Below are 24947 nucleotides of genomic sequence, written 5' to 3'. Positions count from 1 at the left end.
CAAGGGCTATATAGCATGCTTTAAGGCAGGTTACTAGTTATTCAATTGTCGTTGGTTGATAATTCTCCCAAACAACACAAGAAATAAGTTTTAAAAGTCCAGAAAAATTAATATTTCCTCTTCTGGCAATATTCAAGACACTAAAAGCAGAGTCTTCATAACGCAGCACCAACAATATGTCACCAGCCTGACATTTTGCCCTTGTATATCTTCTGTTTGCCCTTTCAGATCTACATCCACCCTTCTCCCCACTCTCCCTGGGGTCCCATGGGGCTGACAGAATGGACTGCACACACCAACTCTCTTCCCTATGGGTTTGGCCTGTGGGGAGGTTGATGGAGGTTGGAGTAAGAGGGGCTAAAGTCCTCTGCCTCCTTTCCTGTGGGGTCACATCAGGCTGGCTCTCTAGACCTAAGGTCTCAGCTCCTAAGACAGCCCCTCCATGTAGCCCTCTGTGTCTCTAGGGGCCCAGTAACAGCTCCTCCCTTGTCTCTCCAGGCCTAGGAGAGGCCCCTGGCTTTGGACTGTGAACTGTGCCTGGTGGTTTCCCTGTACCCTGTACCCTGTACCATGTCCACTCCTTTGTGAATAGCTCCTTTAGAACACGCTCCCTTTGAATCACCCTAATTTGGGCATGCCTTCTGTTTCCTGCTGGGATGCTGCCTGATACATCTTATTTCTGATTTCTTCACAGCCCCCATAGATCTCATTTCCTCAGGGCCTTACCTTTGGATGAAGAAAACAATCTGTTTTCCTTCTCTCTGCCTCTCTCTTACCCAGCCCTCACCTCAGGAGTCTGAGCAGGATTTTTGTCTTGTAGGGCCCCTTTCAGTGCACGATTCTCTGTGCTGAATAATGTGGGAGCTTTCTCCTAGTGAACGGTTTATATGACTCGGGAGTGGGCTTGTGTAATTCAGAACAGTTCCTCTTTTTATTTTCTGTAAAACAAAATTATTGACTCTGATAGTTGGTTTTATGTAGCTGAAACTCTACTTGAATTGTTAATGAGTTTTTTTTTTTGAGACAAAGTTTCACTCTTGTTGCCCAGGCTGAAGTGCAATGGCATGATCTCGGCTCACTGCAACCTCTGCCTCCTGGGTTCGTGATTCTCTTGCCTCACCGAGTAGCTGAGATTACAGGGATATGCCACCATGCCCAACTAATTTTGTATTTTCAATAGAGACAGGATTTCTCCATGTTGGTCAGGCTGCTCTCAAACTCCTGACCTCAGGTGATCCGCCCGCCTCGGCCTCTCAAAGTGCTGGGATTACAGGTGTGAGCTACCGCAACCGGCCTGTTGATGAATTCTTAACAGAGAGTCGATTTTGTGTTCATTGTATAGTGTTTCTGGTCATTTAAGACAGACATCAATGGAAAAACTCCTACAGAGATGGCCTCTCCATTTAAACATATTGACCTCTGTGCTGGTAGTTTTGTGTTTGCCTCCAGATCTGCTTATTGTCCTTCTCCAGACTACTATGCTGTCCCACCCACTTGCTTCCAGTTAGTTTTAGTCCATGGAAGTTACTAGCATTGAACAGAAAACCAGGAGCAGAGAGGGGCAGGGTATTTATTCTCCCTACTCCTCTGCCAGGTTGTCAGGTGGCTCTGGAAACAGCTTTGTCCCTTTGTCCCTTCAGTGCTAGGGTGGTATCAATGTTGCTAGCACCTGGGTGCTTTATTATTTCTTTTTGGCTCCCTCGTTCCTTCCTATGCCTCTGCAAATGGTCCCTGCATTAAATTCTTATCAGGCACCACTTTGGGTGTGCCATCTGTTTCCTGTGGGAACTTTTACTGAGATATCTTTAATTGTCATTCGGAGGCTGGAAGGCTGGCTTGCAACCTAACACACTAGGTTAGGTAGAATTCAGAAGTCACCCTTGGGATTCTAACACTTCAAAGCCCAGATACTTCTTCAAGTTCATGATAAATCCAATACATTTTCTATTGATGTGGTTTCTCAAAATATACCCTAAACTCCAGCAATAAGTTAAATTTGGAATTCTGAATTCTCTGGCAGACACCTCCCTGAGTACAGGATCTCGAGGCAGCTATCTTTGGAGACACAGAAAGCAAAGGCATTTCTTGAAAGCTTCACTCTGAGACATCTGGTTTCCTCTGGTGAGCCCAGCTGGTCTACATGTGGGCCACATGGGTCATTATTGCCCCTCTAGCCTAAGAGCTCAACTAAAGGCAAACTAGGCAGTCTCCATGGTCTGTTTCCCCCAGACTCAAATCCAGGGCTGGAGAAAAACTGGGGTGACTCTTCAAACCAATATACTTGAAATGTTTGTTCAACATTTATTCAGTGGGGTATGAGTTGAGATTTACTAAGAATAGTTTTGTTTTGTTTTTTTAAAATTTCTTGTCTACTTTGACATGAGATCAACTTACATATTTTGTTACTTATAGTAAAAAAAAAAACCAAAAAGACATGTGTAGGGATCTGAGCTAATTGGCTCCTTATGGGTGGGCACAAGGGACCCATCAAAGAATATTCCCATTCTTCTCTCCAGAAGGTCAACCTTCTAGAGTAGATGCCCAGTTAATTGTGCCTATATCAACAACTTCTCTATAGGAGTGAAATAAGAGCTCTCCCAGAAAGTAAAATGGACCACAACAGCCTTCTTGCTGTGGGGTGTATTAGAATAATGCTTTTTAAAAAAGAGATGAGGGCTCTGCTATGTTACCTGGGCTGGACTCAAACTCCTGGGCTCAAGTGATCCTCCTATCTCAGTCTCCCAAGTAGTTGGGACCACAGACACGCAGCACCATGCCCGGTTAATAACACCATTTTCTGTGGTGGGAATGACCCATCCAGCATTGGAAACTAGGGGCTGAGGTTGATTAAAGACGAACAAAAGAAGAAAAAGAGGCAAATGGGCAAAGACTGAGCAGTATTTTTTTTCTCAAGTCCTCAATCAGTGAAGGAGAGATAAGTACCACTAGCAACTGAACGGTGGGCTAAAGTGATAGAGGGAACGCAAGCAAATTAATTCAGTTGCTTTAACAGCAGCTATGTGGCATTGTGAGTTTGTGTTCAAGTCAGCTTCTGTTTGCCTTGATATATTTATCTTTGTGCTCTTTGAAATATGTGATGCTGAACTAATCTACATAGGAAGGTTATGTAATCTCCATGGCCCATGAAACTCCACTTTTAGAAAAAGTGATCACATAATTAACAGTTACTATTTGTCTCATTGGTGGATTACTCCTTACTCTTCTTCTCTCTCATTAATCATTTCATCACCATTTGTGTCTCCTGAATTGGATTTTTTGATTGATCAAGACATCTCAGACCCCTGCATAGCACCTAGTTGTTTTCAAATCCTTCAATGTGCCGCAGCTTGAAAAGAACTGTAGAAACCCGTCCGTCAATCACTGTTGTAAAGTGCTCAAAGTGTCTCCCTGATTTGGCAACTCAACCAGTGTTTTAGGGAAAGACATGCCTTGGGAACAAAAGGTAAAAGATTCTCACCAACTTAGCCCACTCAGAGCGCAGGGAAGAATCAAGTGTACTATCCACTGCAGTACCCAGTGATCCTCCTAGGAAAAAGAAGCGAAGGTGATTACTAGATTTTATAAAAATATGTCTCCATTTCCTTGTACTGGGTTTATTTTCTTCTCTCCCCATGCTCTGTTTTTGTTTTTCTGCCTTCCAGAGAGGCCTTCTCTCTACTTTACATTTTGCCATTCTCGCCACAATAAAACTAAGTTCCCTCTGTTACTCTCAAGGGTTTTCCTAGTGTAGTCTCCTACTGTACTGTACCATAGGCTAAATAATTGTTTGTTATTTTTTATAATGAGATGATGATGGCATTGTCTGGAGGCCCAACTTTTGTGAAACAAGGTGAGACTGGCTCAGGATAACACATTTGTGTCTTTTAAAGTGATTTTCTTCTAATATCCAAAGAGCTAAAGATGACCAGAATAAAGAACTATTTGCCAACATACCATTTTTATTGGAGACTCAAAACATTTAAAAAAAAAAATCGGAACTGAGCTTTGCCAGGAGAGGTCAAACTTGCCACAGGACAGACTTTCTGGGTTTCATGTGAAACGTCTACAGACAGAAGCGTGTCCTATGTTCATGGCCTTTCTGGATGTAAACTGGAGTCTCTGACAAACTACAGTGCTTTTCCAAGCTCACCTCTCTAGTCTGTGATGAACACTATCAAATACACTAAGTGAAACACCAAAGCTTAGAGGGTGCTGGGCAACAGAAAATGGTGTCAGTTGGTCCAGCATTCGGACCTTATATTGATGGTTCTCCCCGTCCTTGCCTCCTCCCTACTCCACCTTTGCTGCCCTTATGCTTGGTACCTCTCATTCTGGCTCTGCCCCTCTGGAAGATCCTCTCTGTATCCTCATCCCCTGATGGGTGGTGGCAATGTGTGCCCTGAGCCCTATGCTAAGGTGAGTGGTTTATTTCAGTGTTCTCAGCTTTTCCCCAGCTCAGTCCTCCCTCCTTCTCTGCAGCTTGGTCCTGGTTTCTTCTTGCCGACGTCTCCAAGCAGCAATGATGGCTTCATCGTCCATTTCTTCCTCTTCCTCTCTGTCAGTGCTTCTTCGATACTGGGACTGCCGTCCAGATGCAAACCTCCCTTCTTCTCTGTTTTCTGTCCTCTCTTTCTCCCCCTCTTCTTCAGACCTCATAAAGCTCTGGGTGAATTTCCTCTTGGCTCCAAATTCAGAGAAGTCTGACTTGGATGACTCTTCCACATCTTCCCAGTCCCTAGACCTGGCCCAATTTGGGCGCTGTGACTCTGGGGACTCTTCCCTTTCTGAGGGCTCTGGGGTCCGGCGGAAGAAGTAGGGCTCTGGGCTGCTCTCCTCTCGGGAACTTGAGGTCTCGCTGTACGTGGACCTGGAGAACTTGTGCATCTCTCTGCCCTCCCTGGTGGAGGAAGACGAGAACCGTGAAGTGCTTCTTATAGAGTTGCCATTTGCCTCGTGGTAGGAGGAGGTGTCCTGTTCCTCTGACTGGGATTTGGAAAACTTGTAACTGGAGGATTTAGACTCTGTCTCCCTGAGCAGGGACGATCTGGAGTACTTCCCTGTGGAACTTCCAGACCAGTCACTTTGGAAAGGAGGTTTTTCCTCTGTCCTGAGGCCACTGAGCCACTTATTAATACTGCTATCCATCTCTTTGCCAACTCTGCTGCCACTTGCATAGTGATCACAGATAGCCAGGGAGGAGGATGTGTCTGTTTCAGGTTTCTGGGAATTACTGCGGGAAGAATATCGGAAGCTCCCTATGGCACTGTCAGTGTCCTCCTCCCCATCACCCACACCATCATCCTCATCTTCCTTGACCTTCTTCTTCTTGAAGAGGGAGCTGCGTTTGTTGTCTGAGGCCAGCTTTTCCATTTTGTACTCAGACATCTTCTCCCTAAGCTCCATCTGCATCTCCTTTTCCTTCCGGCCAAGTTCCTTTAGGTCCACATTGTCAGCAAAGAGGCTGTAAATGGGCTTGCTGGTCCCCCTCACTTTGCTCCTGGAACTTTCAGCGGGCGAGCTCAGTGTGGTGTTGCAGGACAGCACAGACTGCATGTCAGAGTTGAGTCTTGCCTGGCTTTGAGGCAACAGGCAGCCACCCAAGGAGGAGCTGCTCTGTCCACTGAGCATGAAGACTTGGTCATCCCCCAGGCAACTGGCCGCTGGTACTGCCTTCATGCTTGCAACAGACGGGGAGCGGGACAACAGCAGCATTTCATTTTGCTTCTGAGCAAGGGTCTCGCTGACTACGTTGGCAATCCAGTTCTGGATACAGGCAATGGAAATGGTGTCTCCAGGCCCCACTGGCAGGTTAGGCAGGGGTGTGGTGGGATTGGAGGTTGAACATCCCGCTATGTTGCTTGCAGCCTGAGACAGGTGGGAACGGTGGCTCTGGGTGCTCAGTACTGATGCGGTGTCCCCATCAGCATTGACTGAGGGGGCTGCAGACCAGAACGCAGACAGGGGAATGCTCCCGCTGGCCGTGGAGCTCTCCGCCTCCCAGCTTGCCATAGACTGGCTCTCCTCCAGCGTCTGCCGGCTTCTCTCCAGCAGCTCCAGCCTCCGTTGCCTCTTCTTAGCCAAGGCCGAGTCCTCCCCCTTGCTGAGCTCCACCACCTCCTCCCTGTTCTCACTGCCCACCTTCTTCTGGTGTTTCAGCTTCCAGGCCTGGTAGGCTGTCAGGTTGACGTCGGAGGGATTCTTCTTCTCCCCCACTGCCGCCTCTGCACCGGGCTCACTGCCGCTGTCTCCTGCTTCCAAGTCTTTCTTGTGAAATCCAAATTGGATTCTCTTGATCTTCCATCTTTCCAGGGCAGTGAGCTTGTCCTTGTTCCTGCTGCAGAAGTTGTAGAAGGAGCTGGCCTCAGAGCCCAAGCTCTCTTGGTCATCCTCCCGCACCCTGCTCCCTGCCTCTGAGCTCCTGTCTGCCGCCTCCTCTCTCTTGCTCTTGGCATGGTACCGCCGGGAAGCCTCCTTCTCAATCTCCAGCAGCCTCTCGTTCCACGCGTCCCAGGTGCTATCCGAGGACATCGAGTCTGAGCGGCGCCTCCCGCTGTGGTCCGCCCGGTTCAGCTCCAGCTGCTGCTTCAGGACCCAGATGTCGTGGCTGCTCACGCTCTCCCAGGCGCTGCTCTCGCTCAGGGTGCGCCGCCGCCTCCCTACGGAGGAGCCAGCGTCGCTCTCCTCCTCCTCTTCCTCCTCCCTTCCCCACCTCCGGTGCCCTTCTGCTTGGTACCTCTCGTTTCGGCTCTGCCACTCCTGGATGATCCTTTCCACGTCCTCGTCCTCGTCCTCGAGCTGCTCCCCACCCTGGCCAGAGGAGGCTGAGCGCTGGCCACCTCCACCCTGGGGGACCTTGCCCGAGGGGAGGCCCTGACCCTTCTTCCACTCCTCGTGCAGTTTCTCCTCCTCCTCGTTGTCAATGAGGGTGAGGGGCTTGGAGGCCTGGCTGGCTTTCCCCAGGGAGGAGCCACTCAGATGGCTGGCGCTGTCGTCCTCCTCCTCCACTGTCAGGGCGTGCACTCTGGCCCCGAGCGTGCTCCCCATGCCCTCGCCCTCCTCAGCCTCAGCTGATCCCCCCTCCCTGCCATAGTCCTCTTCTCTCTCCTCCATCAGCTTCTCGTTGAGCTCCCGCAGCTGCTTCAGGAAGCCGTCGTTGGGGTAGATGGCCCGCTTCTTACGCACAGTCATCAACGCCTCCAGGATGGCCATGTTGTGGAAGATCATCAGGTAGGCGACCACTAGAACTGCTGACCGGCTGATGCCCATTTCGCTGCTGACCAGGACTTTCCCTGAAAAGAAAACACAAGAGAAAATGATGTGATGACAGTGGCTTCCTTGTAGCGTTCTTGTTTGTTTTCTTTGGTAAGTGCGGTTTTAATGTGCTGCACTTAAGGTGTTTACTTTGCCTCTGAAGTTCATGGCGGCTCAAGACACAGGAGGGCTCAGCATCACTGACCCCATAGTACAGATGGGGTCATCATATCTGTATGACACCACAGTCCCCACTGGCCCTGTATTAGAAACACTGGAGTGCATTTCTACTTTCTTCTCACAAACTGAGCATCAGAGGGAGGAGAAATAGAAGAACAGGGGGAAAGGTGATAAAGCAGAAAAGGAATGAGTGGCTAAGATAAATGAATCACAGAGAAATAGAATCTCGGTGTTGGGAAGCATCATAAGTCACATCCTAAACTTGAGAATTCCCTTTCCAACATCCCCGGTGCTGGATCACCTGTCATACCTGTCATCCAGCCACTGCTGAGTGCTTCCAGTGACGGGGAGTTCATTAGCTCACATGGGCACATAGACACAAGTCACTGCATTTTTGGATCACTCTAGTGCTTCAAAATTTCTTTCATATGTTAGGGAAAAGTATAAATTTCTGTAACAAGCATCTAATATTCCTGCTCTGACATTATAAAGTCAACAATGAATACATTGTATGAAACAGGGCTTTTATACAAAAATCCTTAAGAAGATTGCTATCATATTCTTCCATATATATATTTATTTATTTTCCTGGCTATTTTGAGTCCTTCAAACATTATTTGAACATCTTCTCATGTTCTCTTACTATTCTAGCTACTTTCCTCCAGGTCAAAACTTGAATTTATCAGGACTTTTTTTTCTTTTTCTTTTTTCTTTTTGTTTTCTTTTCTTTTCTTTTTTTTTTTTTTAGGAGTTTGTATTGAGGATGGAGCAAGATATTTCAGGTCTGGACTGACTCACTCACACAGAGTAGAGTGGGCCCTTCCCCACCCTTGTTTGGGTCATTGGGGCTTTACTGATGCCATACAAGCTTGCAATATGGGTAGATATGCCACACGGTGAACTCAAGTTATCTTTTACATCCATCAACTGAAACTTGTAAAACGTTTTTTAAAAACTCCAATTAAGTCATGTTCTTTTTAATGTGCAGTCATTTTTAAACTTAAGGATAATTTCACAAATTCCTACTAACATCTTTTGGTGGGTGTCTGTTTTTATAGCCTACAGGAGCTTTTGCAAGTCTTGACTCTACCATTCAACAGATCAGTTACCTGCTTCTAGCCTCCCTTTGGGCTTTGCATCCTTCATGAACGTGACAAATATGCCTCCTATGCCTTCATCATAATAGCTGTTTAAAATGCAGACTGGGACCACTGGAGACCTTCCTCCCTGCTCTCATCAGTCTAACTTGCCAACAGTCTTTGGGGATGTTTGCTAAATCAGTTAAAAATCCTCTCTAACAATATGAGAGGGGAGGTGACTTATTATTATATCTTTGCGGCAGTTAAGATCATGTCTTTGTCACACAGGAGGTCAGGGAGAGAAAATTCAGGGGACTTGAGGCCCAGTAATGATGAAAGGTGTTACCGCCAAGAGCCAGCAGCCACTAGAGGGAGGTAAATCAGCAGCGTCAAAGCCACAGGCCAGGGCGTGGTGGCTCATATGTGTAATCCCAGCAGTTTGGGAGGACAAGTTGGAGGATCGCTTGAGGCCAGGAGTTTGAGACCGGTCTGGCAACATAGCGAAACCTCATCTCTGAAAAACAAAAACAAAAAACCATGGCAAGCGCCTGTAGCCTCAGCTACTTGGGAGGCTGAGGTGGGAGGATCACATGAGCCCAGGAGGTTGAGAGTGCAGTGAGTGGTGATTGTCCCACTGCATTCCAGCTCAGGCAACAGAATGAGACCCTGTCTCAAAAAGAAACAAACAAGGGCGCGGTGGCTCACATCTGTAATCACAGCACTTTGGGAGGCCGAGGTGGGTGGATCACTTGAGGCCAGGAGTTCAAGACCAGCCTGGCCGACATGACAAAACCCTGCCTCTATTAAAAGTACAAAAATTAGCCGGGTGTGGTGGTGGGTGCCTGTAATTCCAGCTATTCGGGAGGCTGAGGCAGGAGTATCACTTAAACCCAGGAGGCAAAGGCTGCAGTGAGCTGAGATCGCACGACTCCACTCCAGCCTGGGCAACAGACTGAGACTCTGTCTCCAAAACAAAACAAAACAAACAAACAAACAAACAAAAATAAGCAAAAGCCTTATAAGGAGCATCTGCGGAAGCATTTGTCTTTTTTCTCCTCTCACCCTCAGCTCAGGGCTTAGCTGTCCCTTACAAGGACCTCCCCTTCACCATCTGACCAGGCTACCATATACTGTGACTAGTCTCAAAGTCTCACTCGTTTTCTTTGGAGGTGGAATCACCAGACCAGCTTACTTCAGGACCCTTCAGGACATGACCAGCCAGTCTTCTTCACAGGGGCATCAAATACTACCTAGACTCAGTCTGGTGGAGACCAGGTTGGGAGGCCACGTTTTTCCTGCTATTTTCCTAGCACACTGGGACTCCTCTGAGGAGCCTAAAGGGCAGCCAGAGGACAAGAGAGAGGCTGGGTGGATGAGACTCAGGGATCTTTACCCACTTCACCCAGAGCAGCAACAGGATTTTCTATCTTCTCTGTTAGAGGTAGGCTGATGCTGTATAGATTCTTCTCTGCACAACTCTAGGGGGGCTCTTCACGTCGAAATCAAAATATCAAAGTATACTTGGGTTATGGTGAAAATTTTCCAACAGTAAAATGGTTTGAGGAAGGTAGTGTTTTTCTAATTTGCAGAGTTACCATTTTGATTACCAGCAGGGCTGATTGTGAAGAGGGTCCCTGTTTTAAAAATTTGAAAAGTACAGGCCGGGCACGGTGGCTCACACCTGTAATCCCAGCACCATGGAAGGCCGAGGTGGTGGATCACTTGAAGTCAGGAGTTTGAGACTGGCCTGGCCAACATGGTGAAACCTTGTCAATACTAAAAATACAAAAATTAGCTGAGCAGTAGTGGCACGTGCCTGCAATTGCAGCTGATCAGGAGGCTGAGGCATGAGAATTGCTTGAATCTGGGAGGCGGAGGTAGTGAGCCAAGATCACATTACTGCACTCCATCCTGGGTGACAGAGTGAGACTCTGTCTCAAAAAAAAGACCTTCAAAAAAAAATTTTTTTTTTTGAAGAGTACAGCTACTGGAGAAGAGCATCAGACTTGAGCAAGACTGGATTTGAATTCTCTACACTCTCAGTATGCCTTTATATGGCAGGCAATTGTGCTATACTCTCCCAATTCAAAATTCCCTCTTTCCTCAGAACGTACCCCTCTCCACACCTGTGCCCAGAAGCCACCCCACTTGCCACTGTTGATGAAACTCGGGGTACACAAAAGGGTCAGTATCTGACAAATTCTCCAGGAAATTTGGAAATGGGACTGAGGCAGGAAATTAGCTAGTTTGAGGTCAGGCCTGTGGACGGCCATTTGCTATCTGAAGCAGAGAGAGAAAGAAGAGGGAAACCAAGACTCCTGAGATTGTCCAGTCCTTGTTCCAGGCCTGCCTGGCGTGCCAGGCTCCTGTCTTTGGCTTCTTTCCTGCATCTTCAGAATTAATGCCTTTGCTGCTTGTAAGGGAGTTTGAGATGGTTTCCACCCACCAGCAACCAAGAGAATCTTGATTATTACACTGTGCACCATGCAAAGTCACCAGTTAATCTTCCATGGATCTCAACTTCCCAGTGTGTACAATGTAAATAACAACACCGCCTTATAGGCTCTTTGTGATTATCACCTAAAACGCCGGCGCCAGGTGTGTCTTTCGCTGTTCTGGAGAACTGACTCCCAAGCATCCTAGAGTAGAGGAAACCACAGGACCTAAGGCTCAGGCAGTAATTATAGGGATGCCACGACCTCTCTGCGGTGGAGTAGGAACGACCCACAAAAGCAACAAGCACAGCAACAATAAGGGCCTTTCACTGCCTGGCAGGGAGAGTGAGGCTGAATAGGGAGGAGATGCCCGCAGGGCACACTGGCCCCTGCAAGGGATCTAGACACCCCGCGCTCAGACCTAGGCTCTCGGGCCGGGTGTAGCTGACAAGCTGGCTCCTGGCCAGCATGACCCAGCCCCGCCTTGGGTATGCTGCAGGGAAGGCCGCTCCTGGGTTGCACCAGCGACAGGAAACTTCCTGCTGAGCCCGCGAGGCTCCTGGCACCGACTCCGCCTCCACGTTTGGGCGCGTTCTTCCTCCCTCCATCCCCATCGCTGGCTATCGCTTCTGGGATGCGTTCCACATTCTGGGATCTGTGTCATCCGCCCTGGGATACTGCTGGGGACCGCCGGCTTGTGGCCGTGTCCACATGCTGGAGCTACTGCGCGCGTCCCCGCTCCGCCTCGAGGTCGGCCGGTGCGCGCCAGGGCCAGCGAGCGAGGTGGGACACACTCCCTAGGCCGTGTCCCGGGGTGGGACACACTCCCGAGCGAGGTGGGACACACTCTGACCGACAGACCCTTTCAATCCCACATTGGTCAAATGTCCTACATTTTAAAAAGAAGGAGTTGTTTTGGCCGGGCGCGGTGGCTTATTGTGATCCCAGCACTTTTGGAGGCCGAGGCGGGCGGATCACCTGAGGTTGGGAGTTCGAGACCACTCTGGCCAACATGGTGAAATCCCGTCTCTACTACAAATACAAAAATTAGCTGGGCGTGGTAGCGGGCGTCTGTAATCCCAGCTACTCAGGATGCTAAGGCAGAAGACTCGCTTGAACCCAGGAGACAGAGGTTGCAGTGAGCCATAGATGGCAGCATTGCACTCCAGACCGGGTGACAAGAGTGAGACTCCGCCTCAAAAAAAAAAAAAAGGAGTTTTTAAGCATTGAAAAGAGGAGAAAACTGAAAACTGTTTATATGTGTGTATGTATATATGTGTGTATATATGTATATGTGTATACGTGTGTATACATACACATACATACCTTGCGCGCGCGCTCTCTATATATATATAATTTACACACGCACATACAAATACATATATCAAATATGTGTATTTGGCCAGGCATGGTGGCTCACGCCTGTAATCTCAGCACTTTGGGAGGCCAAGGTGGGAGGATCACTTGAGCCCAGGAGGTCAGGACTATAGTGAGCACTCCAACAGCCTGGGCAACAGAGCTGCATCCTGTCTCTAAAAATAAAAAGCAAAAATAATAAAAAAAGAAAATATGTGTGCTTGTATTTTCCATTAGAAGTTACCTAACCTGGCCATTGGTGGTGACAGGAAATGCCCTTTCCAGGAAATTATTAACAATATTACTATAGCAATGGCTATAATTTTTAAAGCATTTATTGTGCCAAGTGTTGTCCCAAGGGAGTTACTTCATATGCATTTTTAAAACGTTATTCCTCGCAGCAACTTTAGGATTTGATATTTTTGTCTTTGTTCTCTATATAAGGAAACTGCAGTTCCCAGGGCTAAAGGAAATGGCCCAAGGTCACGTTGTATATACAGTGTAGCAAATCCTGGACTCAAACCCAGGTTTCTGGACACCAAATTCTGAACTCTTCCCAGTCAGGCTGTCGGCCCCATTGCATGGGCTCTACTCCTCCTCCCTGAGGTCTGTGACCTCTGCAGACTAGTCTCATGTTGCCTTTCACTTGGATATAGCAATAGCAGCCCCTCTCTATTAAAGCATATAAAGCACTACTCTCTACTTTTCCAACTGGATCTGTTCTCCAAGGTGGAGGGAGGGAGTTTTCTAAAACATAAATCAGATCAAGGTGCTGCTCCAATTTCTTACCCTGGCTTTTAGCTTCCTGTTTGATGGGGGGCCCCTGCCACTCCAATCTTCATCCACCATGCTCATCTACACTGGCCTTTGATTCCTGAACACACCAAGCTTTCCACCTTTGGATCTTTGCACTACTGGTTCTCTTCTGCAAGAATGCTCTTCTTCCAGTTTTCCCATGGCTAGCTCTTTGTCACTTGGCTTAAATGTCCCATTGTCAGAAGGCCTCCTCCACCATGCTCTCCAAGGAGCTAGTCGGTTGTTCTAGCACATTGTCCTAGCTAGTCTCTGCCTCACGCTTATCACCATCTGACATTTTTCTCTTTTTTTTTCATTTTCTGTCCCCTTTTACAGTATAAGAGTCAAAGGCTGGAAGCCTGTATCTTTCACCACAGTGCCTAGAATGGTACTTGGTACATGCTAGGCACTCAGTAATTACTTACTGGATGAATGATTATCCTGTCTTTTCTCCTTTTCTTAGAGAAAAAGGTGTTCTTAAGACAGGTACCCTCCAGACACGCCAACTAATCAGGTTTTCTTAGCATTCCCCATGTTGCTCTTCCCCCTGTGGAATTCCAGCAGCCTGGAGCAGGCAGACCCCTCTCACCTCTGTAAGTGAGCAGCGCCTCATCGAGGAACTCAGCCGCCTTCCGGAAATGCTGGGTAATGTCCACCTCAGGAAAGTCATCCACCTCCACACCCAGGTACTGGATCTCCAGGCCAGTGTAGAATTCGGGGCCAGTGTAAACGCCAGTGCCATGCGCAGCATTCAGAATGTGGGTGATTCCCAGCCTCTTCAGCCTCCCCTTGTTCACAGCCACACTCCTGGGGGAAGAGGCAGGGACCTTTTTGCCAGAGTTGGAACTAGAAAGGTGTGTCACCACTGCCATGGCAAGCCTGCCTCAGCCGGTCTGGGGCCGCAGCTGGGCAAGTACCTCCTTTTCTGCCCTGGTTATCTGGGGATCACTGCAAATACCATTATACAAAGAGTCGATGACTTGGCCTCAGCAAAAGGGAGAAAAGACAGGGAGTTAGGCAAGGAAGGACGAGATGAAGAGGCCAACAAAGTGACGTGAAAGGAAACATTTGAATGATCCAGAGACTTGTAGTTTAAAACCCCATGCCTTGGGAATGGACATTCATCAAGGCACAAAACTGGCAGGCACAAATAATAAAATTAAGTGTATTCTACATTGATGTGGCATGCTTGTAACTGTCAAAATATTTTCACATGCATTAGTTCATGTTATCCTAACAATAAATTTAAGAAGTAGACAGGGACGCTAGTTTTATTCCCATTTGAAGATTATAAAACTCAATCTGAGAGCTCTTATAACTTTCCAAGATTGTGAAAGGAGTAAAAGACAACAAGACCTAGTGTTTTAGATTTCTAGTTCAGAGCTCTTTTTGCTGTAGCTGTGTAAGTGCAGCTTCGTTTGAAGAGGCCCCGAGGACAGGTTGTCCGAGAAGGACCAAAAGCTTTTAGCTAAGGATACCTGGCGATGGCTGGGTTCTTAGTGACCATGAGATGAATGCTCCTGGATCTGAAGATCTATTTAAAGATCACGTAGGACTTGGTGCCCAGCACTGAGGATCAAGTTCTAGGTAACCGATGACTCCTTGGTGAAGATGAGACCCACTGTCCAATGCTGTTTTCCCTATTCCCTCCCCTGAGGCCAAATTTCCTCCTTTGCTTCTGGATATCCAGATAATTACATTGGGAAAACATCTCATTAAGTATTTGATGAATCAGCAAAATATTTGTTTCACTAATTAACCTAGTGGTAGCAATTATGCACTGGCATCTAAAGAAATAGGATGTGAGTGAGTTGTTTTTGTTCTGGAAGCCCCTGATAAACTTTTAGAAAATAATAGTTTTTGGATTATAAAAACAATGTCTACTTTAGGAAACCTGTACAAGTCAAAGGAAATCTAAAGAGAAAATAAAAACCACTTGTAAAAACATCTCCTAGAGAGAAACATTGTTATCATTTTCTCACATTTCCTTCTAACTGTTGTCTATACAAAAACATGCACGCACATACACACACATCTATTGCTCAATTAGCACCACACTTACTTACATGTCTTCTCTTGTAATCTAATTCTTTCTTACTGTACTGTGAACATTTTCCTACGTTGGTAATTACATATGCATGTCAATATTATTGTCAGTGGCTCCTAGTGTCCAGTTCTGTGGTAGCTACAGATGTCATGAGATGGTGAAGTTGGCAAGACTCTGTGGCAGGAAAGGAGGCCCAGAGAAGGCCTTCTTGAGGGACAAGAGAGTCCTGGCAAGAGGGCAAAGGATAAGCAGTCATGGTGGCATCTTGCCTGGAGACCTCTGAATGCAGGTGAATGAAGGGGCCTTTCTCTGGCCTGGGGCAGGGTAAGTGGCTAGGCAGCCTCATTGTGCTGAATGGACCTATGGGTGCCTTTGGTGAAAGTTGGGGGAGTTTCGTCTGTCTCAGGCACTAACCAGAGGGGTAGGACAAAGGGTCATGAAGAGCAGTTAGACTCACTTCTCAGCTATGAAGACATTGGGCCAGACCTCATCCACCTCATTCCAGGGAGCCTCTTGGCGATCCTGAACCAGGGCCCGCTGTAGGTCCAGGACGCAGGGCGTATTATAGAGGCTGGTGTCGTCCATCTTCTCCCTGACGCGGTTGTACAGGTCCTCCACCAGCAGCTGTTCAGCAGACTCCAGCATGCCTGGACACTCTGCATCTGCTCTGACCCCCCGTGGCTTGAGTTCTAGGGAAGACAGGCAGCATTCTCATCAGAGAGTTAGGAATATCATGGCCTTCCTTGTTCTTGAGGGGAACATGCTCTTGGCCAGTTTGCTGCCAAGATTTTGGCCATGAACTGAATGCCAGCAGGATCTCCCAGGAAGGATTTTAATTGGGCCCAGGGTACCTGCTGCAGTGGCCCAGACACTTGTAATCAGGGTCAGCAAGAGGACTGTATAGATGTGGGTAAAGGGGATCCAATTTCTTTTACTCCCTCCCATGCTTCTCAGAAGCTGGTCGATAATATTTTAGACCAAGTTCCTTAAGTACTAGGTGTACTTTGATTCATACTTAATAACTCCCACAGTGCCCAGTACAAAGTGGATGCTCAGAAGTATTTACTGGCCAGGTGCAGTGGCTCACGTCTGTAACCCCAGTACTTTGGGAGGCCGAGGTGGGTGGATGACCTGAGGTCAGGAGTTCAAGACCAACCTGGCCAACATGGTGAAACACTGTCTCTACAAAAAATACAAAATTAGCCAAGCATGGTCGTGAGCGCCTATAATCCCAGCTACTTGGGAGGCTGAGGCAGGAGAATCACTTGAACCCCTGGGAAGTGGAGGTTGCAGTGAGCTGAGAGCGCGCTATTGCATTCCAGCCTGGTCAAAAAGAACGAACGACTCTGTCTCCAAAAAAAAAAAAAAAAAAGGGTAGGAGTGTTTACCAAATGAGTGAGTGGCATTCATTCATAGTATAATTCACTCTGTTAGTTTGACTCTTTTACATATGGATTGCAAATAACCCTGGGAAAAGTAAAACTTTCAGCAGTGATTTATGCAATATTACCTTCTAATATACATCTAATTTACTGATTTATTTCTTGTATTGTCTCCTTCCCCCTACTAGAATGTAAGGACCTATGATTCTCAGCCTCCCAGCCCACAGATAGGTGGCAAAGATTGGACATGAGGTCTCATTCTAATCTCAAAACGTGACTCAGGGCCTTTCTGACAACAGGTCCGAAAAGTTCAAACTCCAAATGAACTCAAATCCCAACTCACTCACATCTGGGGTGAATCTTTATCTTCTTCTGATAATATATTTGCTCACAGTTTATCAAATTTGGGGAAATGTAAGATATTTTCTTTCTTTAAGTTAGACAAAAATAAGAAAGAACAAAATCGTTCCTCTCATATGGTAGCCAAAAATACTGAATAGAGAGAGAGAGAGAGAGAGAAAAGAAGCTGGAAAGATGTGTCCTCTGTGTTCCCCGTAGCCTCTTGCTGGCACCATCTCTTTCCCTAATGGGCAGTCTCTGGGTGGGGGCTGCAGAGACAGTCCAGCCACATTTGGAAGGTAGACTTGGCCTAGCCCCTCATGGAATCTGCTCCTCCCAGGAGTCTGTAAGCAGGGCTTGTTGCTCATGGATTGCAAATCCTGGGAGCCTTGGGTTCTGCCTGGGGCTCAGGATTTCATTTCCCTCCTCTCTTCCCTCCTCTAACCCCCCTGAGGGGTCCCCACGTCCCTACATCAGGGCTCAGCTCTAAACGTTCTCTGATCTTCATTTCAAACGCAGAAAGAAGAAAACTCCTGCAATCCCAGAGCTCTATTTTGTTTAAAAATAGATGAAGTGTTCCTATTTTCTCCACTATGCAGTTTTCTCCCCTGGCTCTCCTGGGGTCTTTCATAGCAAATGCAGCCCCCTCTCCTTCCCTTGTCTACTTAGATGTCTTTCCCTTACTACATATAAAAAATGGGACTCCTGACACCTCATTAAAATATACAGTATTGTCTTCCTCAGCTATTTATCTAGCAGGTGTTGTTTCCATTTCTTTTCTTTTCAATTTAAAAACCAATGTCCCAGCCCTTTACCCCTGATGGCAACTCCTGCTTTCCCTAGGTCTCTGGTTCACACTTCAGCCTCTGTAGAGTTTGCCTCCCTCCCTGCATCAATTTCTTTCTATTACCTGACATTTCTTCAGCAGAAAGTAAAGCCCACACATTTCTCCCCTACACTCTCGGATGTGTGGCATATGCAGACTTTCATGAAAACGGAAGGTTTTCAACACACATTTTTACCCCTGTGATCACTAGTGAGCATGGCAGTGTTTTGAAATATCACCTGATACATTTTCCTTTCTCTCTAATATATTGTTTTTTCTCCCCCTACAGCCCTTCAGCCACTAAGGCTAATGAAACTTAGATTTGATGCCCCCAGAGAAGGGAAGAATAAAGAGCCAGGATAAAAAAAGGCATTGCACATCTTTTGGTTTCAAACTAGACTGAATGTCTATAGCATTCTATAGACTTGAAAGTGAAGCTTTCAAAGAGAGAAAAAGTTTTTTATTTTTTTTCTCCCCACAATTCCTAAAGCTGGACTTTTACTTATCAAGAACCAAAGCCTGGAAAATGATCCATAGAATAAAGCACAAAGCAGAGATGATGCAGAATGGAAAGTTAGGGAAACTTCCAACCACGAAAGAGGAAGAAAAGACTTTCCAGAGCTACAGTGGTGCTGGGAGCAATTCAGAGAGAACTGTCCAGGGTGAAGACACTGCCTGGGTTTGGGGACAAGATATCTTGGAGCAAGATATCTTGGGATAAGATATCTTGGAGCAAGATAACAGAGACCCTAGGTATGGAAGAAAAAGAAAAACAAAATCCCCCCAAGCAGATGTGTCTTTGAGAAGATGGGGCCTCCTAGAATGCCCAGAACAGTCAGCAACAGCAAGTCAAATTTCTGGTTCTATGTGAAGTGTGCAAGAGGTCCAGATGTCCTCTAGAGATCCTGGTGGAGACCCAAATGGGTCAGGGGACAAAGAAAGGACCAGAGTAAGAATGGACAAAGAGTAGCATGTGATTCTCATAATGAAAGACCAAGGAAAGGATTGTGGCCACCAGCGGTGGTTGCAAGATTAAGTCCAAAGGCCAGCTGGGCCTTGCTTCATCAGTGTGTACCTTATCCCACTCCACCCCATCTCACCAGAGTTGTGAGGCTACCCAGGGAGAAGGGAGAAGAAAGGGGAAGAAAGAAATTGCAAAAGATTATTTACCTGAAATTGATTAGAAAAAAATTCATCTAATCTAGATAAGTAGCTTTGAATGAAATCTAATAATATGTTGTCTGCTTCAAAATTTTACTGTGTAAATATTAACATATTTAATATTGGGTGCTCCCCACCCAAGCCTTTCCCTCCTTCCCATGCACCCTTCAGTTTGAAGCATCTTTAAGCACTGGTAGAAGTGCAGGTCTAAGTCTGGGCTTCCTTGGAAGAGAACCCTCTGGATGCTTCTGGCCATTTCTTGGGCTCTCAGGTCTGTGCCTCTGCCATAAGCCACCTCAGGACCCCTGACATAACCAAAAATTGAGCAGGAGGCCCTAGGAACAGATTGGTGCTGACTCTTTGGTTGTCCCTGTTCACACTGATGCATAATTATTTCCACTTCCTTCCTATCAAAGTTGAGGAGGTGGAGTTGGCAGAACTACCTTCTGCAGATCTGCTCTTCCTAATGTGATGGGCAGCACCTGAGAGGCACATTGACATCTTCCAATGGTCCCCCTCTAAGGGTCTCCAGATGACCACTGGACTTTGCTTCCACCCAGCTTTTGATTGCATTACCTTCATTGATGATCTGTTTGGCTGCAATGGCTGAGGAGAGGTGAATGGGTTCCATGAAAATGCTTTCTGTTTCTGTATCTGAGACCATCGAACACCTAAGGGAAGAGGATATTCATGTGAGATAAGCCTGCAGCATCTGAATTAAAGGCATTCTTTTAGATGAGAAACCTGGTTCTGATTTTAGCAACAAGTAGGAAACAACGAATGATCAAAATAAAGCCTTCCTAAGTTTAAGGACCCAAGAATACAGAACACTGGGCATCCTGTGACTCAGATGCCCACCTGTTTTCAGATCACAGTTGGTACTGATGCTATGTGATGTTTAATGACATGGTGGTCTATGCTGGGGAGGCAAGAGTGTATGTCAGTGCTTGGGGAAACCCACCCTGATGTGGCTTCACTTTCTTGGATGTCCTGCTGCTCATTTAAAAAATTTTGTCTCCTTTTCCTCTCTATCAATCTATAGGATGTCCTTAATTGTGCTTCTGCCAGTCTTCTGCTGGACTGCTGGACTGAATAGGTTGCCACCACTCTTTCTGTTCCCTCTGTTCTCCATTCCTTCTCCCAGTTTGTAAGGGAATGGGCTAATGATGAAGGACTGGCATAGCACCAAGTGAAATGCCAAAGATGAACTCAAATGCACAGGTACTGATTCTGAGCACATGAAATCAAGAGTCAGGCTGAGCCCAGGGATGCAAAGAAAGTAACTTGGGTAAATGTCAAGGCAATTTCCCAAAAATAATTCAGTGCAGTTGTCAAAAGAGACCTTTAGGAACGTGGAGAGTCTGGAGCAGAGACAAGACTTGGGACTGCACTATGGTGGTGGGGATGGGACCACACCGTAGTTCACTAGTAAACACCTTTCTAGTGAGTTGTCCTGTTTTCCAGGTGTTCGGATGAGCTTTGGGTCATTTTCTTTTGTCTGCTTAGTCTTTCCTTTAGGTTTAGAGAGGGAGGATTTAATGGATACCATTTGTGAGTGCCTTCTATGAATTTAATTCTGACAAACCCTCCACAAATGTATTATTTTTATTCCTGCATTACAGATGAGAAAGCTGTGGCTCAGAAAGATTAAGAAAATTGTCCAAGGCAGTAAGTAAATGGCAGGGCTAAGTTGAGAACATAGGGGAGTCCTGCTGTAGGTCCAGTGTTCTCTACACAATACACAGATACCATTTAGATTAGGACAGGGAGGTGGATTGGTTGGTGGAAGCAACCCCAGCTGAATTCCCAGACTCAGTGCAGACTTTGACAGCTAAGAAATGCTTATTGGAAGCCTAGATGCATGGATGAATTAAGCTGAGTAAAGTTGAGTTGAGCAGAATCCAGATGAGCTGAACAAAGCTGACTTGAGCTGAGACAAGTTGAGATTTAATTAAGTTGAACTGATTAGCAGAACAATTCTCTCGTGCATCCACAACATGAGTCCACCCTAGGGAGAATGGTGTGCTCAGTGTCAGCAAGGCCAATGCTCTTGCCAGGAGAAAGAAGTAGCCTGGAACTCTACCCAGGACATGGCCAGAACTGCCTATGCCACCTCAAGGACAGCATGATGTGGCATCATCATTCATAGTATCTGAGAGTTTTCTGATAGCAGTTGTTCCGGCTCATTCCTATTCGAGCACCAAGTACTCCTGTGACCAAAAATGCATTTTCAAATATGCATGACTGGGGAATGGGAGTGGATTAAGGGTGAGCTTTGTTCACTAGAGGCTGCATGGGCAGGTCTGGCCATATCCTGAGTAGATTCACAGGCTACTCCTTTCTCCTGGCAAGGTTATTTCCTTCTCCATGGCCTGGCTGACACTGGGCACAGCATTCTCCTGAAGTTGGACAACAATTTGTGGATGGTTACTACAAAATAATTGTTCTGCTAATCAACTCATTTTTTTATATTTCAATAGGTTTTTGGGGAACAGGTGGTGTCTGGCTACATGGACGTGTTCGTTAGTGGTGATTTCTGAGAGTTTCGTGCACCCATCACCAGAGCAATGTACACTGTATCCCATGTGTAATTTTCTATCCCTCACCCCCTCCCATCCTTCCCCCCAAGTCCACAAAGTCCTTTGTATCATTCTTATGCCTTTGCTTCCTCATACCTTAGTCCCTACTTATAGTGAAAACATACAATATTTGGTTTTCCATTCCTGAGTTACTTCACTTACAATAATGGTCTCCAGTTCTATCCAGGTTGCTGCAAATGCCATTATTTTAGACCGTTTTTTGCCTGAGTATTATTCCATAGCATATATATGTGTGTATGTGTGTGTGTGTGTATATATGTATGTATATGTGTATGTATGTATGTGTGTGTATATATATGCACCACATGTTCTTTATCCTCTCGTCAATTGATGGGTATTTGGGCTGGTTCACAATTGCAAATTGTGCTGCCATAAACATATGCATGCAAGTCTTTTTCACATAATGACTTCTTTTCCTCTGGGTAGATAGTCAGGAGTGGGACTGCTACCAAATGGTAGATCTACTTTAGTTCTTAAGGAACCTCCCTACTGTTTTCAATAGTGGTTGTACTAGTTTACATTCCCACAAGCAGTGTAAAGTGTTCCCTTTATACCACATCCATGCCAACATCTACTATCTTTTGATTTTTAAATTATGGCCATTCTTGCAGGAGTCAGGTAGTATCACGTTGTGGTTTGATTTGCATTTCCCTGATAATTAGTGATGTTGAGCATTTTTAAATATGTTTCTTGTTAACCATAGTGTATCTTCTTTTGAGAATTGTCTATTCATGTCCTTAACCCACTTTTTGACGGAATTATTTGTTTTTTTTTTTTTTTCCTTGTTGATTTGTTTGAGTTCCTTGTAAAATCTGGATATTAGCCCTTTGTTGGATGCATGGTTTGCAAAGATTTTCTCCCACTCTGTGGGTTGTCTGTTGACTCTGCTGATTATTTCTTTTGCTGTGCAGAAGCTTTTTAGTTTAATTAAGTCCCATTTATTTATCTCTGTTTTTGTTGCATTTGCTTTTGGGTTATTGATCATGAAGTCTTTGCCTAAGCCCATGCCTAGAAGGGTTTTTCTGATGTAATCTTCTAGAATTTTTATGGTTTCAGGTCTTAAATTTAAGTCTTTGATCCATCTTGAGTTAATTTTTGTATAAGGTGAGAGATGAGAATCCAGTTTCATTCTTCTACATGTAGCTTGCCAACTGTCCCAGCACCATTTGTTGAATATGGTGTCCTTTCCCCACTTTATGTTTTTGTTTGCTGTGTTGAAGGTCAGTTGGCTGTAAGTATTTGACTTTACTTCTGGGTTCTCTATTCTGTTCCATTGGTCTATGTGCCTATTTTTATACCAGTACCATGCTGTTTTGGTGACTATAGTCTTATCATATAGTTTGAAGGCAGGTAATGTGATACCTCCAGATTTGTTCTTTTTGCTTAGTTTTGCTCTGGCTATGTAGGCTCTTTTTTGGTTCCATATTAATTTTAGAATTTTTTTTTTCCAGTTCTGTGAAGAATGATGATGGTATTTTGATGGGAATTTCACTGAATTTGTAGATTGGTTTTGCCAGTATGCTCATTTTTCACAATATTGATTCTACCCATCCATGCACATGGGATGTGTTTCCATTGGTTTGTGTCATGTATGATTTCTTTCAACAGTGTTTTGTAACTTTACTTGTAGAGGTCTTTCACCTTCTTGGTTCGGCATCTTCCTAAGCAATTTTTTTTTTCCAGCTATTTAAAAAACGGTTGAGTTCTTACTTTGATTCTCAGCTTGTTCACTGTTGGCGTATAGCAGTGCTACTGATTTGTGTACATTGATTTTGTATTCTGAAACTTTACCGAATTCATTTATCAGATGTAGGAGCTTTTTGGATGAATCTTTAGTTTTTTCTAGGTATATGAGCATATAATCAGTGAACAGTGACAGTTTGACTTTTTCGTTACAGATTTGCATTCCCTTCTTTCTTTCTTTTGTCTGATTGCTCTGACTGGGACTTCCAGTACTATGTTGAATAGAAGAGGTGAAAGTGGGCATCTTTGTCTTGTTCCAGTTCTCACGGGGGGATGCTTTCAACTTTTCCTTGCTTAGTATAATGTTGGTTGTGGGTTTGTCATAGATGACTTTTATTACCTTAAGGTATGTCCCTTCTATGCCAATTTTGCTGAGGGTTTTAAGCATAAAGCAATGCTGAATTTTGTTAAATGCTTTTTCTGCATCTATTGAGATGATCATTGTGATTTTTGTTTTTAATTCTGTTTATGTGGTGTACACATTTATTGACTTGCAGATGTTAAACCATCCCTGCATACCTGGTATAAAAGCTACTTAATCATGGTGGATTATCTTTTTAATATGCTGTTGGATTCAGTTAGATAGTATTTTGTTGAGGATTTTTGCCTCTATGTTCATCAGGGATGTTGGTCTGTAGTTTTCCTTTTTTGTTATGTCCTTTCCTGGTTTTGATATTAGAGTGATACTGGCTTCATAGAATGATATAAGGAGGATTCCCTCTATCTTTTGGGATAGTTTCAATAAGATTAGTACCAATTCTTCTTTGAATGTTTGATAGAATTTAGCTGTGAACCCATTTGGGCCTGTACTTTTTATGTGTGTATGTGCAATGTTTTTATTACCAGTTTAATCTTGCTGCTTGTTATTGGTCTGTTTCAGAGTTTCTATCTCTTCCTAGTTTAATCTAGGAGGGCTTTGTATTTCCAGGAATTTATCCATCTCCTCTAAGTTTTCTAGTTTGTACATGTAAAGGTGTTCATAGTAGCCTTGAACAATCTTTTGTATTTCTGTGGTATCGGTTGTAATATCGCCCGTTTCATTCTAATTGAGTTTATTTGGTCCTTCTCTCTTCTTTTCTTGGTTAATCTCACTAATGATCTATCAATTTTGGTTTATCTTTTCAAATAACCAGTTTTTTGTTGCATTTATGTTTTGTATTTTTGTTTGTTGGTTGGTTTCAATTTCATTTAGTTCTGCTCTGGTCTTTGTTATTTCTTTTCTTCTGCTGGGTTTGGATTTGGTTTGTCTTGTTTCTCTAGTTCCTTAAGGTGTGACGTTTGATTGTCTATTTGTACTCATTCAGACTTGTTGATGAAGGCATTCATTGCTATGAACTATCCTCTTAGCCCTGCTTTTGCTGTATCCTAGAGGTTTTGATAGGTTGTGTTACTATTATCATTCACTTCAAGTAATTTTTAAATTTCCGTCTTGATTTCATTGTTGACCCAATGATCATTCAGGAACAGGCTATTTAATTTCCATGTATTTGCATGGTTTTGAGGGTTCCTTTTGGAGTTGATTTCCAACTTCATTCCACTGTGGTCTGAGAAAGTACTTGATACAATTTCAATTTTCTTAAATTTGTTGATACTTGTTTTGTGGCCTATCATACAGTCTATCTTTGTGAATGTTCCATGTGTTGATGAATAAAATGTATATTCTGCAGTTGGTGGGTAGAATGTTCTGAAAATATCTAAGTCCATTTGATCTAGGGTATAGTTTAAGTCCATTGTTTCTTTTTTTTTTTTTTTT

At 45.1% G+C, this 24947-nt stretch overlaps 1 protein-coding gene across 1 annotated transcript in view; it reads right to left on the bottom strand.

Moving 5' to 3' along the window:
- Positions 1-3907: 3907 nt before the first annotated feature.
- The window catches only part of DUSP27 (dual specificity phosphatase 27 (putative)), a 38808-nt gene continuing 17768 nt past the window's right edge, over positions 3908-24947 (bottom strand). The window contains exons 3-6 of the mRNA XM_011933380.1: positions 19428-19522; positions 15601-15832; positions 13686-13903; positions 3908-7289 (exon numbers count right to left, since the gene is read on the bottom strand). Of these exons, the coding sequence (XP_011788770.1) occupies positions 4456-7289; positions 13686-13903; positions 15601-15832; positions 19428-19522 (3379 nt within the window). The 3' untranslated portion in view covers positions 3908-4455. The remainder of the gene's footprint in view (positions 7290-13685; positions 13904-15600; positions 15833-19427; positions 19523-24947) is intronic.

This window comes from Colobus angolensis, unplaced genomic scaffold (assembly GCF_000951035.1).
Source record: "Colobus angolensis palliatus isolate OR3802 unplaced genomic scaffold, Cang.pa_1.0 Scaffold126, whole genome shotgun sequence".
In the NCBI taxonomy this organism is placed as follows: domain Eukaryota; kingdom Metazoa; phylum Chordata; class Mammalia; order Primates; family Cercopithecidae; genus Colobus; species Colobus angolensis.
Note: the sequence above shows the minus strand (reverse complement) of the source record. Positions and strands in the feature narration are given on the sequence as shown.